Source organism: Acinonyx jubatus, chromosome E2 (assembly GCF_027475565.1).
Source record: "Acinonyx jubatus isolate Ajub_Pintada_27869175 chromosome E2, VMU_Ajub_asm_v1.0, whole genome shotgun sequence".
Classification (NCBI taxonomy): domain Eukaryota; kingdom Metazoa; phylum Chordata; class Mammalia; order Carnivora; family Felidae; genus Acinonyx; species Acinonyx jubatus.
Window position 1 is genome coordinate 55,610,673 of NC_069396.1, and position 16,266 is coordinate 55,626,938.

At 42.6% G+C, this 16,266-nt stretch overlaps 2 protein-coding genes across 2 annotated transcripts; one reads left to right on the forward strand and one right to left on the reverse strand.

Annotated features, from left to right (window-relative positions):
- Positions 1-2,009: 2,009 nt before the first annotated feature.
- On the reverse strand, positions 2,010-3,237 carry LOC106986846 (vomeronasal type-1 receptor 4-like). The gene is made up of 2 exons (XM_015085056.3): positions 3,033-3,237; positions 2,010-2,814 (listed from the first exon to the last, which is right to left on the reverse strand). The coding sequence occupies exons 1-2, from the start codon at positions 3,235-3,237 to the stop codon at positions 2,081-2,083; spliced, it is 939 nt and encodes a 312-aa protein (XP_014940542.2). The 3' UTR covers positions 2,010-2,080.
- A 10,153-nt stretch (positions 3,238-13,390) lies between these two features.
- On the forward strand, positions 13,391-15,475 carry LOC106986841 (vomeronasal type-1 receptor 4). Its single transcript, XM_015085053.3, has one exon. The coding sequence runs from the start codon at positions 14,526-14,528 to the stop codon at positions 15,465-15,467; it is 942 nt and encodes a 313-aa protein (XP_014940539.1). The 5' UTR covers positions 13,391-14,525; the 3' UTR covers positions 15,468-15,475.
- The last annotated feature ends 791 nt before the right edge of the window (positions 15,476-16,266 follow it).

The window sequence follows — 16,266 nt, forward strand, 5'->3', positions numbered from 1 at the left end:
TTTGTTTATTTATTTTTTAACATTTATTTTTGACAGACAGAGCATGAGCGGGGGAGGGGCAGAGAGAGGGGGAGACACAGAATCCAAAGCAGGCTCCAGTCTCTGAGCTGTCAGCACAGAGCCCGATGCGGGTCTTGAACTCATAGACCACGAGATCATGACCCGAGCTGAAGGTGGACGCTCAACCAACTGAGCCACCCAAGCACCCCCATAATTTGTGTTTAAACGTGTGCTTAATTTCTAGGTTGAGAGTTAAGATATTGGTTAGGAAATCTTCTAAGTTAATGGGTAAAACACAGAATTGTTAAACATTTACACAGAAGATAGAAAAAAAAGAAAATAGACCACGAGTAATGAGGAACATGCAATAAGTTGGTAAATCGAATCCTAACTCACCACTATTATACTGAACATAAATTGGGTAATTGTTCTTGTTATTGTCTAACATTGTTTGATTCTGTTCAGTAGGATTTTTTTTTCCAAAGGGCAAAACATTAGGATTAAAGTAAAATAATGAAATATAATCTGTTGACATTTTAGCCTAGTAAATTGCCAACTAGACCTCATAATAGAGTTTATTGTAGGTTATCATCATAATTATTATTTTGAGTGCTATTCTTGACATTTATTAATGTACAGTTGTCCAGTTCCATTACTCAGTGAATAACAAACATTATCTGAGAACTCACCACACATACATGTTCATACACACACAGACACATATACAAGTGTATGTGTGCATCTTCATTCATGGTCTAATGTGTGGTAAATATTTTTTTTTAATTTTTTTTTTTTAATTTTTATTTTTGAGAGAGAAAGAGAGAGAGAGAGAATCGGAAGCAGGATCCAGGCTCTGAGCTGTCAGGACAGAGCCCAACGTGGGACTCGAACCCATGAACTGAGAGATTATGACCTGAGCTGAAGTCGGATGCTTATCCAACTGAGCCACCCAGGCGCCCCTGTGGTAAATATTTCTAAGTGTCTCTTGTCATCTAAAAATGTGTTCTCTATTTGGTGCCACAAGGTTCAACATATCAATGTTGTATCAAACTAATTGTCTTTTCAAATTACTGAATCTAATATTTTACTACGGTTTCATAAAGTAAATACAGAGATAGCTACATTATAAATTTTTCTGCACTTGAGAAATAACCATTTGCTCCTGTGGAAATCCTGCCACACACTGGATATAAACAAATGGGATTCCTGACTTTACCTCTAAATGACTGTTCCTGAGCTCCTGCAGTCATAGCGAAAAGCTCTGCTTACTTCCTCCTAAGTGAGATGAGGGCCTCCAGGACTCTTAACAAAATGACACTTGTCATCTTCACATTACATAGAAAACTCTATCCTGTACAGTTGCCAAAACCCATGTCACTGCATCCTAGACATCTTGCCTTTTTGCCTCTCACTCGCCTGATGTCTTGTTAAAAATTGGCCATATATCTGTGTGCTTTTTCCCACTGCAGTTTAATCTGGATCTTTCTACAGGAAAGAATGTATGCTTATCTCCCTCTATACAGTGGTCTTCCAAATGACCACCATCACTGTAAGCTTGAAATGTACTAACTTCATAACTTGAGCCCAAATACACCTAATACCTAAACCCGATTTCTGTTTCCACTTCACCCTGTTCTGTTTCGTTTTTCTCAGAGAACATTTTGTTTTTTCAGTTTCCTGAATGGCCAGCTCACATATTGTTCCTTTTTCACGGAACTTTACCAGACATTCCATGCTTGGTTAATTTCTGGATAAATGCGTTCTGTCTATTGAAAGTTACATACTCAAAGACACCCCCTTAATATCCAGGTTGTGTCAGGACCCACATTTTATTATTTCTAGACGTTGAACTACTCCACTACAAACATGACCAACAATTATGTAAGGACTTATGTGATAATTACATAGTATTACATTTACAGTAATTAGCATTTATGGTTTGTTATCGGGCATAAGTTCAGTGTGGTCCAACATTTCTTGTAATATGGCTGCATCACCACTGTGCACACAACACTGTGAAGAGGAGTGAATAAACAGTAAACACGCTGTGCAGAAACAACTTGATACGCTTCTGATGAGATCAGGAGATTTTGTTCCTTGGCCAGACAAAGCAGAGCCTGGACAGGCTGGAGCCGTGGTTTATGAGAACATAGGGGCTGACAGTTGGGAAACATCCATTGATGAAGGCAGAGATGTTCACCAGCAACCAACTGGGATTATTAATAAGAGCAATGCGGAGTTGGAAGGTGGAGGACAGGGTGTAAAATGACACGAAGATGCTCACAAGGACAAGGATTCTTTGGGTGGCAGTGGACTCGGGGGAGCATCTAGCAGAGAGTTTGTTGCCACAAATGTATCTGACCCGCTGCTTGTGCCTGTGCAGGATGGAAACCATGGAGCCGCTGGCCCAGATCATGAGCCCCAGACATAAAACATCAGGGAATGATAACATCGCTGCCAGTACGGATAACATGAGTTTATTATTGCCCACGCCAGAGCAGTATCCCAAATCCTTTTTCATGGTGATGTTTGCGTTGCTCCATTTGCCAGTCACATTTACGGGAAAAGAGATATTTGCCAGCATTGCCAGAATCCAGCACAAGAAAACAAAGGAGCCAGTGTGCTTGGGAGCCTTCAGTTTAAGTTCTGCGTGTGTGGAGTCTCTGGGGCTGATCATGATGGCCTGAAAGACACTCAAGAGGCAGATGCTGCTCATGGACATGGCCCTTCCAATTCTGTGAAGATAGAAAACCAGTTTGCATCCGGCTTCGTTGAGGAAATCTTTGAAACCGAAAGCTGTCATTGTCTGCGGGACTCCTTTAAAAAAATTTTTTTTTCAACGTTTTTTATTTATTTTTGGGACAGAGAGAGACAGAGCATGAACAGGGGAGGGGCAGAGAGAGAGGGAGACACAGAATCGGAAACAGGTTCCAGGCTCCAAGCCATCAGCCCAGAGCCTGACGCGGGGCTCGAACTCACGGACCGCGAGATCGTGACCTGGCTGAAGTCGGACGCTTAACCAACTGAGCCACCCAGGCACCCCTGTGGGACTCCTTTAGAAAGCAGGGCTAAGGAGTTGGCTATCATCAGGTGCTTGAGAATCAAATCTGTGGGCCTCAGCCTGTGCTCAGTGGAGTAAAGGAAGAGATAATGGTAAAGAAGAGAGAAATTTCCAAGAGTTCCAAATACTGTCTGTGATAAGAAGATTGTTCCAGTGGCCACATCCATGGATGCCATTCTGCCAGCTTGCAGTGACTGATAATGTCTTTAGAGCCAGAATAAGATCCTTCCTGCTTGGGATTATGGTGCACAGGCTACATTTATCTTGTCTACTGCAATTCAGTATTCTCCAGTTACCATTGGTTCCCCTTTAGAAGTATTTATAGGTGTTTTGTGTTTTTTTCTACACATGCTTTCAAGTGTTGAATACATAAGTTTTTTTTTTAATGTTTATCTTTTTTTGAGAGAGAGAGAGAATGAGCAGGGGCATTTGCAGAGAGAGAGAGAGGGAGACACAGAATCCAAAGCAGGCTCCAGGCTCTGAACTGTCAGGACAGAGCCCGATACGGGGCTCGAACTCACAGACCCCGAGATCACGACCTGAGCCGAAGTCAGACACTTTACGAGCTGGGCCACCCAGGAGCCCTGAATATATAACTTTTAAAATCACTTAGGGGTACCTGGGTACCTGGATTTCAGCTCAAGTCACGGTCTCATGATTTGTGGGTTTGAGCCCCACCTTGGGCTTGGTGCTGATAGTGTGGAGCCTGCTTGGGATTCTCTCTTCCTCCACCTCTGCCCCTCCCCTGCTTGCTCTCACTCTCAAAATAAACAAATAAACTTAAAAAAAAATAAAATCACTTACTGCGTGTAAAAACTGCTGTGACGTCCATACACATGGTAGCTTAGTTTACTCTTGGAAATCTATAAACGTGCACTACGATTTCATTATAAAGATCAGAACAATATAGACACACCGTATTTGTTTAAATTCATACCTTGTTTAGGGGAAAATAGGGAATGTAACCCATCTGGGCTGGTTGCAAAGACAGGGCACTTAGCAGTCACGCCAAACTAACCAAGTCTGTTAGGTTAGCTGTTTTCTTTGAATAATTTAGAGAAAGATTTAGTTTTGTTTTTATACCTGTCATTTTGTTTTATATCACTGGTATGTTTAGTTTCCAATTTTGGTCGTAACAAGTTTCAGTTTCTGTGCGAAGATGTCTTATTCTAGATGACAACACACGTCATGAATGAAGGCTTGAGATGTTAGGGCAGGGGAGATGCGCTGACTGCAGTAGGGGGCTGCGGAGGCCTGCCTGTGACCAGGTTGGACTTGATCAATTCAGGAGTTGCTCCATATTAGGAGGTAAGAGAAAAACGCATTTGCCTTTATGCCAGGGAGACAAGTACATTAGCACCTGTATGAAAACCACTGAACAGTAGCATGTCTTGCCTTATACTGTGGGTTGTAGAACGCTAATCCAGTATAAAACCATACAGGATTAACACCTAAATCATCACTGACCTCAGGCTATATAACTGTCTGCCTGTGAACACTTTAGAAGTAAGACTATTAGCAGTGAGGCCACATTTGTGGAAGATTGTAAAATATCAGACACACAGAAGATGTAAGGGATGGGGTTTTCTGTATTTCATTAAGTGTAACTTTTAGATTTTTGGATCTGTATTAGAATGAATTTAAATTAGAGAAAAGATCACGAGGTAGATCTGGGTCTGACAGCTTCTGTCTGACATGCAGATATAGTTGCCTTTTGCTTAAATTCTGCTTCCTTAACTTCAAGCAGAAACCAGTTTCACGAACACCAACAGACAGTGGGTATTTTCAGGGGAAACACAATCACTGTCTTCATTAAGCGCTCTCTACTCATGCAAGCTAGATAAAACATTCGCATTCTAGCAATTTCCTTTCAGATAAAATGTTTTTCATTGAATTGGTGATTCCTGTGGATTCACCCTACTCTTTATTGCAAGCATGGAAGTATTCTAAGGCACTTTAATAATTCTGAAGAATTTGTCTATGGTTCCTGTAAGGTAGGCTGAAAACAATTGACTTCATAACTACAGTTCTTAAGCACCCTAAAAATCAGATTTTATTGTTACTTGAATTAAACATCAACAATTATTCTCAGTGGCGATTACGTTAAATCACTTATGGAGCTGTTGAGTGCTGCAGACTTTAGGACCCCCGTTTCTATTTGCTCATTCAATTCACACTTAAGGGATAATTTCTCCTTCCTGTGGGGTTTTTGCACTGGATCCCATTCAAACCTGAAAGAATCCCAATTTCCAATATGATCACTAACTCGGACTTCTGATATGCTTGCTTCCCTTACAGACTATAACTCTCAGCCTGAAACAAAATACTCGCCACACACCATCGGTCTGGACAGTGAGCTCCTGTGAAGATCCTAATGGCTAGTGAGTAAGTGTACAGGAGGGACGGAGGCAGATCCTGAGATAAAGGATTGTGAATCTGTGACCTCCACCTCCCCTGAGAACTGCAATTATCATTTCATCAGTTAACAACATTGATATTATGCGCTTGGGGAACTGAGAACATTTCTGGAGAACTTTTTCCCAGTTGCTAATTACTCAAACACATTAAAAGTTTCCGGGTAGCAGCTCCAAAGAGACATTGAACTGTCTGGGAAAGGCTCTTTTCCACATTTCGGGGAGCAGAAAGGCTCGCACATGGGAGCACAGAATGCTAAGGGCTGACCTGTGAGGGCCTGGCAGTGAAGCGTGTGTGTCTCACCAGATGCTCTGCTTCCCTGAGAAGTTTTTCCAGCCAAAAGTGAGTCCTTTCTTAATCTTCACACCTCCAAAGCCACAACATAATTTAAGTTGTAAGCAAAGAAGTTGGAACAAAGTCCAATGGTTTTCAAAGAGTTTTGGTAACAGGAAGAACACGATGTCAAGCATTCACTGACAGTTTGGAACAACAGATGATATGGAAGTTTTGTGGGAAAATATACTTTACTGATACTCAACTCGCAGGAGTAATAGGAGGTCTAAAAAGAACAATAAACGGGCGCCTGGGTGGCTCTGCCAGTTGAGCGTCCAACTTCGGCTCAGGTCATGATCTCACAGTCCATGAGTTCAAGCCCCACATCGGGCTTTGTGCTGACAGCTCAGAGCCTGGAGCCTGCTTCAGATTCTGTGTCTCCCTCTCTCTCTGACCCTCCCCCGTTCATGCTCTGTCTCTCTCTGTCTCAAAAAATAAAATAAAAACATTAAAAAAAAAATTAAAAAAAAAAAAAAGAACAATAAACAAAATCTGTGGCCATACCACCCTGAATGCGCCCGATTTCGTCTGATCTCAGCAGCTAAGCAGGGTCAGGTCTGGTTAGTACTTGGATGGGAGAACAATAACCATAGAAAGAGAGAAGTTCGTGAGGTCTGGACTAGTAATAGCACCAGGATCTGATGCTTTAAAAGGTCATTCCTTAGGGCGCCTGGGTGGGTCAGTTGATTAAGCGTCCAACTCTTCATTTCAGCTCAGGTCATGATCTCACAGTCGTGGGATTGAGCCCCTCATTGGGCTCCATGGTGAGCATGGAGCCTGCTTAAGATTCTCTCACTCTCTTTCTCTCTCTCTCTCTCTCTCTCCCTCTCTCTGCCAGAGAGGGAGAACTCCCTCTCTCCCCCCCCATGTGCTCTCTTCTCTCTCTGAAGTGAATGAATGAATATTAAAATAAAAAGCATTAAAAATAATAATAATAAAAGGTCATTCCTCTAAATTCTGGATCAACCAATGCTACTTACACAGTTCAGGAGCACTGAGTGGTTGCCACAGTTCTCTGTACTTGTTTTTTGCTGAATTTTTAGTAGCGAACCCTGATTACCTTTGTAATTAATCAAGAAATATAGGGGCGCCTGGGTGCCTTAGTTGGTTAAGTGACCAACTCATGATTTTGGCTCCAGTCATAATCTCACAGTTTATGAGATTGAGCCCCAAGTTGGGCTATGCTTTGACAGCTCAGAGTCTGCTTGGGATTCTCTCTCTCTCTCTCTGCCCATCCCCCACTCATGTATGTCTCTCTCTCTCTCTCTCTTTCTTTCTCAAAATAAATGAACTTTATATTAAAAAAAAGAAATATAAAACATGAATTTGAATAAAAATTTTGTGTCATACAAACCCACTTTTGATCCAGGTTTATTATGCAGTGTCTCTCAATGTTGAACTCAGATATTAGAACTGTATGGACAGCCCCCAATACACCTACCCACACACCCCAGCACACACACAGTGACACACTTACATACAGATGCAAGCACACACGTGCATTCACACTCAGCCAAATACACAGCCACATATACTCACATATTTATGCACATACATCCCACCACGAACACACTCCTCTACAGACCGACTGACTCTACAGAAGTACACACTCACATAATACACAGTGTTATGCACTTTCACAAAATTCACAAGGTCTCATTTTCATTCAAGAAATCAAACTCAGATGGTAAACCTATGCATGTGTGTCTTGACATTGTGTTCGTGTATAAATGAAATAGTTGTATTTCTAGACCACTTGTGTCACTCCACCTTTTTTTTTTCCAATGTTTGTTTATTTTTGAGAGCAGGGGAGACAGTCCCAAGCAGGCTTCATACTGTCAGCACAGAGCTTGATGCGGGGCTTGAACCCATGGACTGTGAGATCATGACCTGAGCTGAAGTTGGATGCTTAACCTGACTGAGCCACCCAGGTTCCCCTCAATCCACCCTTTATATTTTCAACTCTGTACCATCTCATGGGGATGATACTACAGTGTCCAAAATACAACAAGGGATCTGAGCATCACTCCCTTAGTTTAAAGCATGTAAGAAAATCGAGTGCTGGAGGCGGTGACAGTGCACAGTTGTGTGATAGAGCAGGGTAGGAATGAAAGCCCAGGGAGAGCATGGAATTGGGAGAACGTGGGGGTACAGAGAGCCTGGAGATGTGGGAATGTGAAACGGGAAAGAAGACAGAGGGTCAAAGGCAGGATTTCGTTAATGTTGCAGAGGGATTAGAGGGTATTGGTGGTGATACAATGTGCAAGGAAGTTGACAGTGCAGGAACTATGGGATGCCGTGGCATTGGGGGTTTTGGCACCATGGAACAAAGGGATATGCGGGCAGCGAGATAGCAGGCAACGGTAAAGAGCAGCAAAGGGTAAAAGGCACACGAGACTTGATGTCTGAGGAGTTAAAGAAAGGAGAGCTGGAGGAGGATCACGGGCAGAGATGGGGTGTAGGTAGAGGGCTGGGGTTTGGAGGGGTGGTGGGCACTGGAGGCAGAATGGGAGCAAGGCCGTGAAGGGAGCTGGGGAGGATGGTGATCACAAGTGGGGGCAAAGAGCAGCCATGGTGGTCATGGGGAAGCTGAGGAAACACGATGGCTGGGAATTCAGATGAGGATGAACGGGGCAGTGGAAGGCAGGAAGGTTTGACCGGCGTCCCTGGAGGGGAGAGAGAAGTGGTGAACACAGATTCTCTTCAGTAACTGCTGACGGTAGGAGAGCTGGGCTCCGTTACAGTCTGTGCCAAGGTGACTGGGTGTTTTAGAGGGAAAAGGAGGGGCTCAGTGGAGTTGGAGAAGTGAGCATTACCAAAGGTTGGTCATCGTAAGTGGGATTAGGCCTGCTGTGTGTCTGCAGACAGTCACTGAAATTAGATTCTGTCCTCCCACAGAGAGTGACCCTGTCCTTCCTGATGATCACACTCTACAGGAGTGGTTCCCAGTCCTTGAGGAAGATACTCCTGAATTGTAAAAGATACATATGCACGTTTGTAAGCCCTTTTTTAGTAAACCCTCTAAGAAAGGGAAGTCAGGGGCCTGTCGTCAGCTGTGGGCTAGAATAAACATAAACTTCTCCTGACAGCATTGGAGCTTTCTCATGCAGGCATTTTAACAGGAGGGGGACATGGCCTTGTGCTGTCAGGAGCCATTCTAGAGTTTTGCAGTTCTCAGGGGTATAGGTGGCAAGGAGGGATGGAGGTCAGAAGGGCACGGGACGGAGATGGGGCCCAACAGAGAAGTCTAGCAGTGTCGGGTAGATGTGGGGTGACACACAAAGGTCTTGGGAATGGCTAAGAGTCACAAGAGTGGCAGACAAAGTTCATTAAAGGAGATAAAGGTGGAAGGAGGGACAGAATGGAGGACAGACAGGCGGTGGAAATCACTGAGACAAATCGGAGGCCATGTAATTGTGGTAAGTCAGGATTTGGGGATCGATCAAGAAAGGCAGAACACACAACAAGCTTCATTGGGTGGTACTTGAACAGGGTTGCATGAAAGGCAAAGGGTCCCTGCTAGCAAGAGACCTTCCACAGACAGTGTCACGAGGCCAATTCCCAGAGGGAAATGGGTAACGGTCCCACCCCGCCCAGGAGAAGGGGAGATTACAGAGAGTCCCATGTGACTGAGGATGCTGACTTAGCTCCCACGTGCTGCACCCATCTGGAGTCTGTTGTAGCTACAGGGTCTGCTTACCTGTGCTTGGCACACGTTGGGTAGGGTTTTCAGCAAATAGGTAGCTTTAAATGGGTAGAGATATGTTTGTTTGGGCTAAACGTAAAGCAGCTGACTGTATAATAATTTGAGTTTGGTTCCAGTGGCCAATATTCCTAGCCCTTCCTGTGGTGAAGTAAGGAAAAAGGGAGCCACAGGGGCTGTCTTCGGCCCATTTATAAAACCCTCATGAATTCCCTCACTCATCAGTTCGCTCATTACAGTCAACTCACAGCTTCATCATGGTTTGATCCGAGTTTGAGATCATGAGGCAAAAATGAGGGCAAAAACAACCCTGAAAACCCCTTAAGTTGAACTTCCAAGTAAAGGAAGGATTCAGAGCATCCAGTGTGCCACAACCTTTTCTCTCTCTCTTGGGGATACGAGGGACAGGACGTGACCATCGCGGGTCTGGCAGGAGAGGCAGTTTCTCTCAGGTGGAGCCTGAACTCAGTGTGGGAGTGATTATCTCTCCACACCTGAGACAAGGCCTTCTTGTTTAATCCACTCGATCCCTGTGAATTGTGAGTTTTTCCAGTGTAGCTGTTTGGAACGGGTACTATGTCTGGCCCTCTGTGAGCACCAAACACTGTTCCCTCCAACCCTATCATGTGGCTTTTTTCTGCGGTATCAGCTTGTTTCCTCACATGTTTGTGCAGTCAGGACTCGGCCAAGTATTTGGGAGCGCTCTGCAGATTTCTGGGGTTCTTTCAACATGCAGATCTCTTCCTGTTTGGTATTCTGTCCTTTGAGCCCCACCTGCCTTGATCTTGTTCATTTTTCCATTTCTCCAAATGTGTGTGTGTTATCAATGCTTGATAATTTTCCACATATAGGCTTTTCACATTTCTTGTTAGATTTATTCCTATCTCATCTCATACTTGTATTAATCGCAATCCCCTTCTGTATGCAGTCTGCATATATGAAGACCCATATGTTATGTATGTTAATGTTCTATCCTAATATTTTTTCATTGATGGATTGATTTTTTTTTTTAATGTTTTATTTACTTTTAAGACAGACAGAGACAGAGCATGAATGGGGATGGGGCAGAGAGAGAGGGAGACACAGAATCCGAAGCAGGCTGCAGGCTCTGAGCTGTGAGCACAGAGCCCAACGCGATGCTCGAACTCAGGAACTGTGAGATCATGACCTGAGCCAAAGTTGGACGCTTAACCGACTGAGCCACCCAGGTGCCCTGATTATCTTTTTTTAAATAAAAAATTAATTATTTAGGCTTCCCAGGTGTATATTTATGTCTTCTACAAGCAGTAGGTGCAATAATACTCTGAGTGCCTGGGTGGCTTAGTCAGGCATCTGACCCTTGATCTCGGCTCAGGTCACGATCTCACGGTTGGTGAGTTTGAGCCTCGCATCAGGCTCTGTGCTGACAGTATGCAGTCTGCTTGGCATTCTCCCTCTCTCCCTGTCTGCCTGCCCCTCCATCATTCATGCATGCTCGTTCGCTGCCTCTCAGAATAAATAAACTTAAAAGAAGAAATCAGTGATATTTATCAACTTAAGGACATCCTAATATTACTTCTTTTTTTATCATTGTCACCTATAAAATTCTGCCAAATATCTTGGTTTGCAGTTACCAACATGATCATCTGTCTTTCTCCTTAACTTCTTTTTCTTTCTTCCTTTCTTTCTTTCTTTTTTTTTTTTAAGTAAACTGTCCCTCCAAGTTGGGGCTTGAACTCACAACTCAAGAATTACATGCTTTACAGACTTAGCAGCCAGGTGCCCCTATGCTGTAATCTTTTATTGGTGACACTATTTGGAAATATATTTAATAATTTGGGATCCCTTATGTATGTGAGATTTGTTAAATATTGGTGGCAATCTTTGTAAGATATTGGGAAATTATTTGCAAGCATTATTCTTTTGAAGTATAGGAAACATAACATTTGTGAACGGCCCAAGTAACATGGATCTATCTGATAGTGAAGAATAATAGAGTATCACTGATAAACTATCATCTGGTGCTGTCTTTGTGAAAGACTTCCTGTACAAATATTGCTGTTTCCGCCCCTTCCCCCCGCACTGGCCCGTGCACAGGGTTCACTTCAGAATTTGTACTTCTTCTGGGGTCAGTGCCATGAAGTACACATTCCTAGAAATGTCCACGTCAACTGGACTTTCCAGTTAACTGCACCGAGTTGTACAAAGCATATCTAATGATTTGTGATACATGTTTGTTGCATCACAGCCTTCCTTTCGCTCTTCTTGAAAAATCCTCCCTGGGCCTTTTGTATCCTTACTTGTCCCTGCTCAGAACGTGCCTTATTTTTCAGCTTAGGAGCCTGAGCGTAAACAGACAATTATATTTTAAGGACGGTGACATTCTCCAGGAAGTGCAGGGTCTGATTAAATACTTGTGCTTCACTGCTGTTCTCTCCTGGGCCAGATCTCAACGTTTTTCTATTTCTACCAAGTGAGACTCTGTCTATCCCCAGCTATTATGGAAAAGGAAAACACTCCTCCAAAACATTCAGTCTGTCTCTTTGGAGAGGCTAACTAGAAACTCTGATTGTTTCTGGGAATTGGGAACTGGAAGGATTTTTTTTTTTTTTTAAGATTAATTTTAGCTGCCACATTGTACAGCGTCATTGGAACTGCGCGCAAAGTGATAATTGTAGTTCTGTGGAGAGTTGAGATCACAGAATCACAGACTCTTATCATAGGGTCTGGCTGCCTCCCTCCCACATGAGCAAAGGGTGTCATGACTGTCACACTGAGCTCACTGTCCCAGCAGCAGGAAAGAGATACGTGAGTATTTTTCTGTTTCAGCCTGAGACACAGATTATGTTTGGAGATGAGGCATATCACAGTCCGGGGAAATGCTCCTGTCTGGGGAAGGGATTCTTCTGAGGGTAGAAAGTGACACAGAAACAGTCCCATACAGGAAGAAATAATAATTTCTGAGGCACAGGCTGAACTTGGGGAGAGGAACCAGAGGTCTGAGACCCTATATCAATCTCCAGTTGTTCCTAATGTTTATCTTACTGTGATCTTCACTGATGATGATGGTTGGGCTTCATTCTGAGCATTAGTGGATTCTGGTTTTTATGATCCTTAAGACTATAATTCAGAAGTTAATCTGCTCTATAGAAATCATGGAATGATTTCCAAGATTAGCATTGTTATTTCAGTAAGAGTTGTGTGGATGTGATAATGAGTTTGACGGAGCTCATTGAACCATTCCTCCCTGTACGAACAGTGTGGTCAAGTGACACTTGCTGGCGTGTGATTTTTCTGTTACTTAGGTTTGGTGTGTTTAATGGAGGTGTTAATTACCTCTCTTTTGAAAATACCCATAGTCTGTTGATCTAGGTGGGACAGTTTTCCTCATGAAGTTAGTGAAGCAGCCTTCAAGGAAAAGTTAACTTGAGGGTTTAGATGGCAGAGTAAACTAAGGACTTGGCATTTTTCAATCGCAAATGTGCCTTCTGATATTTTCTCTAGCTTGTAATACTCTAATGTGTCATTTTCAGACTCACCCCTGTGTTCTCCTATTTGAATTTTTTCAGCGCATAAGATTTCATGTCTCAAATTCCATCTTGCATAGGACTTGTTTTATATTTTTATATGTTTTATATTTTTACATGAAATAAAGACTAATTGAGTTTTTTTTTCAACTTTTTTTTTTTTTTTTTGGGACAGAGAGAGACAGAGCATGAACGGGGGAGGGGCAGAGAGAGAGGGAGACACAGAATCGGAAACAGGCTCCAGGCTCCGAGCCATCAGCCCAGAGCCTGACGCGGGGCTCGAACTCACGGACCGCGAGATCGTGACCTGGCTGAAGTCGGACGCTTAACCGACTGCGCCACCCAGGCGCCCAAATTGAGTTTTTACCCTAAACATATTTCAGTAGTTACTTAAATTTCAAATTCAACTGCTTAGGAGAAAAAAAAAAAACCCATAGTATGCCAGAATTTATATGGTAGATCTCACTGGAAAAAATAAATGATATGATTCATTACTTTGCTATCCCCATATTAACCCATATTCTAATTTTTTTTTTTTAGCTAAATTGTTTTTTAATGTTTATTTATTTGGGGGTGAGGGAGGGAACAGAGCACAAGTGGAAGAGAAGCAGAGAGAGAGGGAGACACAGAATCTGAAGCAGGCTTCAGGCTCCGAGCTGTCAGCACAGAGCCCGATGCAGGGCTCGAACTCAGGAACTTCAGGATCATGACCTGAGCCAAAGTTGGACCCTTAAGTGATTGAACCACCCAGGCGCCACTGACCTATATTCTACAGTCAATTTGATGCTGGAGAATTATTTAGTGCATCTGCATTGTAAGACCTTCGATGGTCTTGCTAGTGGTGCTAGTCAATAGCCTAAATACTAAAAAATAATTAATTAGCACAATTAAACGTAAAATACAGCAAGTTTCAAATATGACAATGTGTAAGTATCTTTGGATTATTTAAAGAATACAAGATCTGAGAAAGTAGTACGATGCCAACGGCCAATGTCACTGCAACCCGGCTACTCAGGTTCAAACCATGGCTCTACTACTAACATTTAGTTGAGTCATTTAACCTCTTTTCAGCTAAATTCTCCTTATCTGGGGGCACCTGGCTGGCTCAGTCAGTAGAGCTTATGACCAACTCTTGATCTCTGGGTCGTGAGTTCGAGCCCCACGTTGGGAGTTAACAACAACAAAAACACTATAAATTCTCCTCATCTGTAAAAGGAAGATAATGTTAGGTACTAACTTGGAGAGTTGTAAATATTAAATGTTATAAATAAAGCATTAATAACAGAGACCCATACATTGCAAGTGCTGTATAAGGAAATACATCAAACTTGGAAAAATCTCTTAACAAAAGAAGAATATATATTAGGAATAAGTTATCAGGGAAAAGTAAGAGTAAGTAGAGATTTTGGGATTTAATTTTTCTTGAAAATTGTAGCCCATTCCCAGTGTCTCCACACAGAATCCTCTTCTTTGCGAAAGTGAATATTGAGCCCTGGAAAATAACTGAATGACGTCTGTGGATTTGAAAATTGCAGTAATCTTCCTGGTCCAGATTACCATTGGAATCCTGGGGAATTTCTCACTCTTATATCATTATATGTCCCTTTGCTTCAATGGAGGTAGGTCAAGATCCACAGATGTGATTTTCAGGCACTTGACTGTAGCCAACTCTTTGGTCATTCTCTCGAGAGGAATCCCGGAGACCATGGCAGCTTTTGGGTTGAGATATTTTCTCAATGACTTTGGATGCAAAGTTGTTTTCTATATGCACAGAGTGGCCAGGGGTGTGTCCATTGGTACTACCTGCCTCTTGAGTATCTTCCAGGCCATCACCATCAGTCCCAGGAGTTCCAGGTGGGCAGAGATGAAAGCAAAAGCCCTGAAGTACATTGGCCCCTCCACCATTTTGTGCTGGATTCTGCACATGTTGGTAAATATCATAGTACCTATGTATGTGATTAAAAAATGGAGTAATGAAAACATCACAACTATAGACTTTAAGTACTGTTCAGCTACACTTCATGACAAAGGTACAGACTTCCTATGTGCAACTGTCACATCTATCCCTGATGTTTTGTGTTTGGGGCTCATGTGCTGGGCCAGCGGCTCCATGGTTTTCATCCTTTACACACACAAGCAGAGGGTCCAACACATTCATAGGAACAACCTGTCATCTAGATTCTCCCCTGAGACCAGAGCCACTCAAACCATCCTTGTCCTGGTAAGCACCTTTGTATCTTTTTATACCCTCTCTTCCATCATTTACATTTGTTTTTCTTGTTTTGGCAAGACCACTTGGTGGCTGGTGGACACCTCTGCCTTAATCAATATCTGTTTCCCAACTGTCAGCCCCTTTATTCTCTTAAGTTGTAACCCCTGTGTATCTAGACTCTTCTGTACATGTACTAGAAGAAATACACAACTACCCCATCTCACCAGAAACATATAAATTGTATGTTTTTTACCATGTTTGGTCATTGATATACTCATTCCCAGTAGAATCCTACACACAATTACAAGCCAGTCTCCTTGTAGATTGAGTTGTGAAAAAGACAGGAAGAGCATCTGTTTCAGTAACAACTGAAATATGAAAATACTTCTGGAGAAAGATGAGCATGTAAAATACTTTCAGGTAAACATTAGAACAATGAATTGCAGAAGACAAAGGAAAACAAGCAAGAAGACATGTCAGCTGATACTTAGAAAGTGTGCAGGTAGGAAGCAAACAGACGTTTCGTTTCATCAAGTTAAATGTATGTGGGGAGTCTTTAGAAGGTAGGTTGTTCTGGGGTGCCTGCGTGGCTCAGTCAGTTAAGCCTCTGACTTCAGCTCAGGTCATGATCTCACCATTCGTGGCTTCGAGCCCCACATCGGGCTCTGTGCTAACAGCTCAGAGCCTGGAGCCTGCTTCAGATTCTGTGTCTCCCTCTCTCTCAGCCCCTTCCCCACTCATACTCTGTCTCTCTCTCACAAAAATAAATAAACATTAAAAAAAAATTTTTTTTTAGAAGGTAGTTTGTTCTAAGTCTTGATGCCAGTTGGCTCTATTAACAAGAAATGGATTTAGGGTCATCTCCTACATTTCCGATTTTATGAAGCAATTTTAAGGAGGAGTCTTTCATCAAACTTGGAGCAGCTAGAGTAGTAGCATTTGGAAGTTATTGATTGTACTGTTATTTATATCAGTATAATTTCACATTTTTTTTTTAATGTTTCTTCATTTTTGAGAGAGACAGAGTGTGAGCAGG

Bases quoted from the DNA above. Each gene is read 5' to 3' on its own strand.
- LOC106986846 (XM_015085056.3), bottom strand. From the start codon at position 3,237: ATGGCATCCATGGATGTGGCCACTGGAACAATCTTCTTATCACAGACA. The intron at 2,815-3,032 runs GTGGCTCAGTTG...TTTTTAAAGGAG, and splicing joins AGTCCCACAGGGGTGCCTGG to TCCCGCAGACAATGACAGCT.
- LOC106986841 (XM_015085053.3), top strand. From the start codon at position 14,526: ATGACGTCTGTGGATTTGAAAATTGCAGTAATCTTCCTGGTCCAGATT.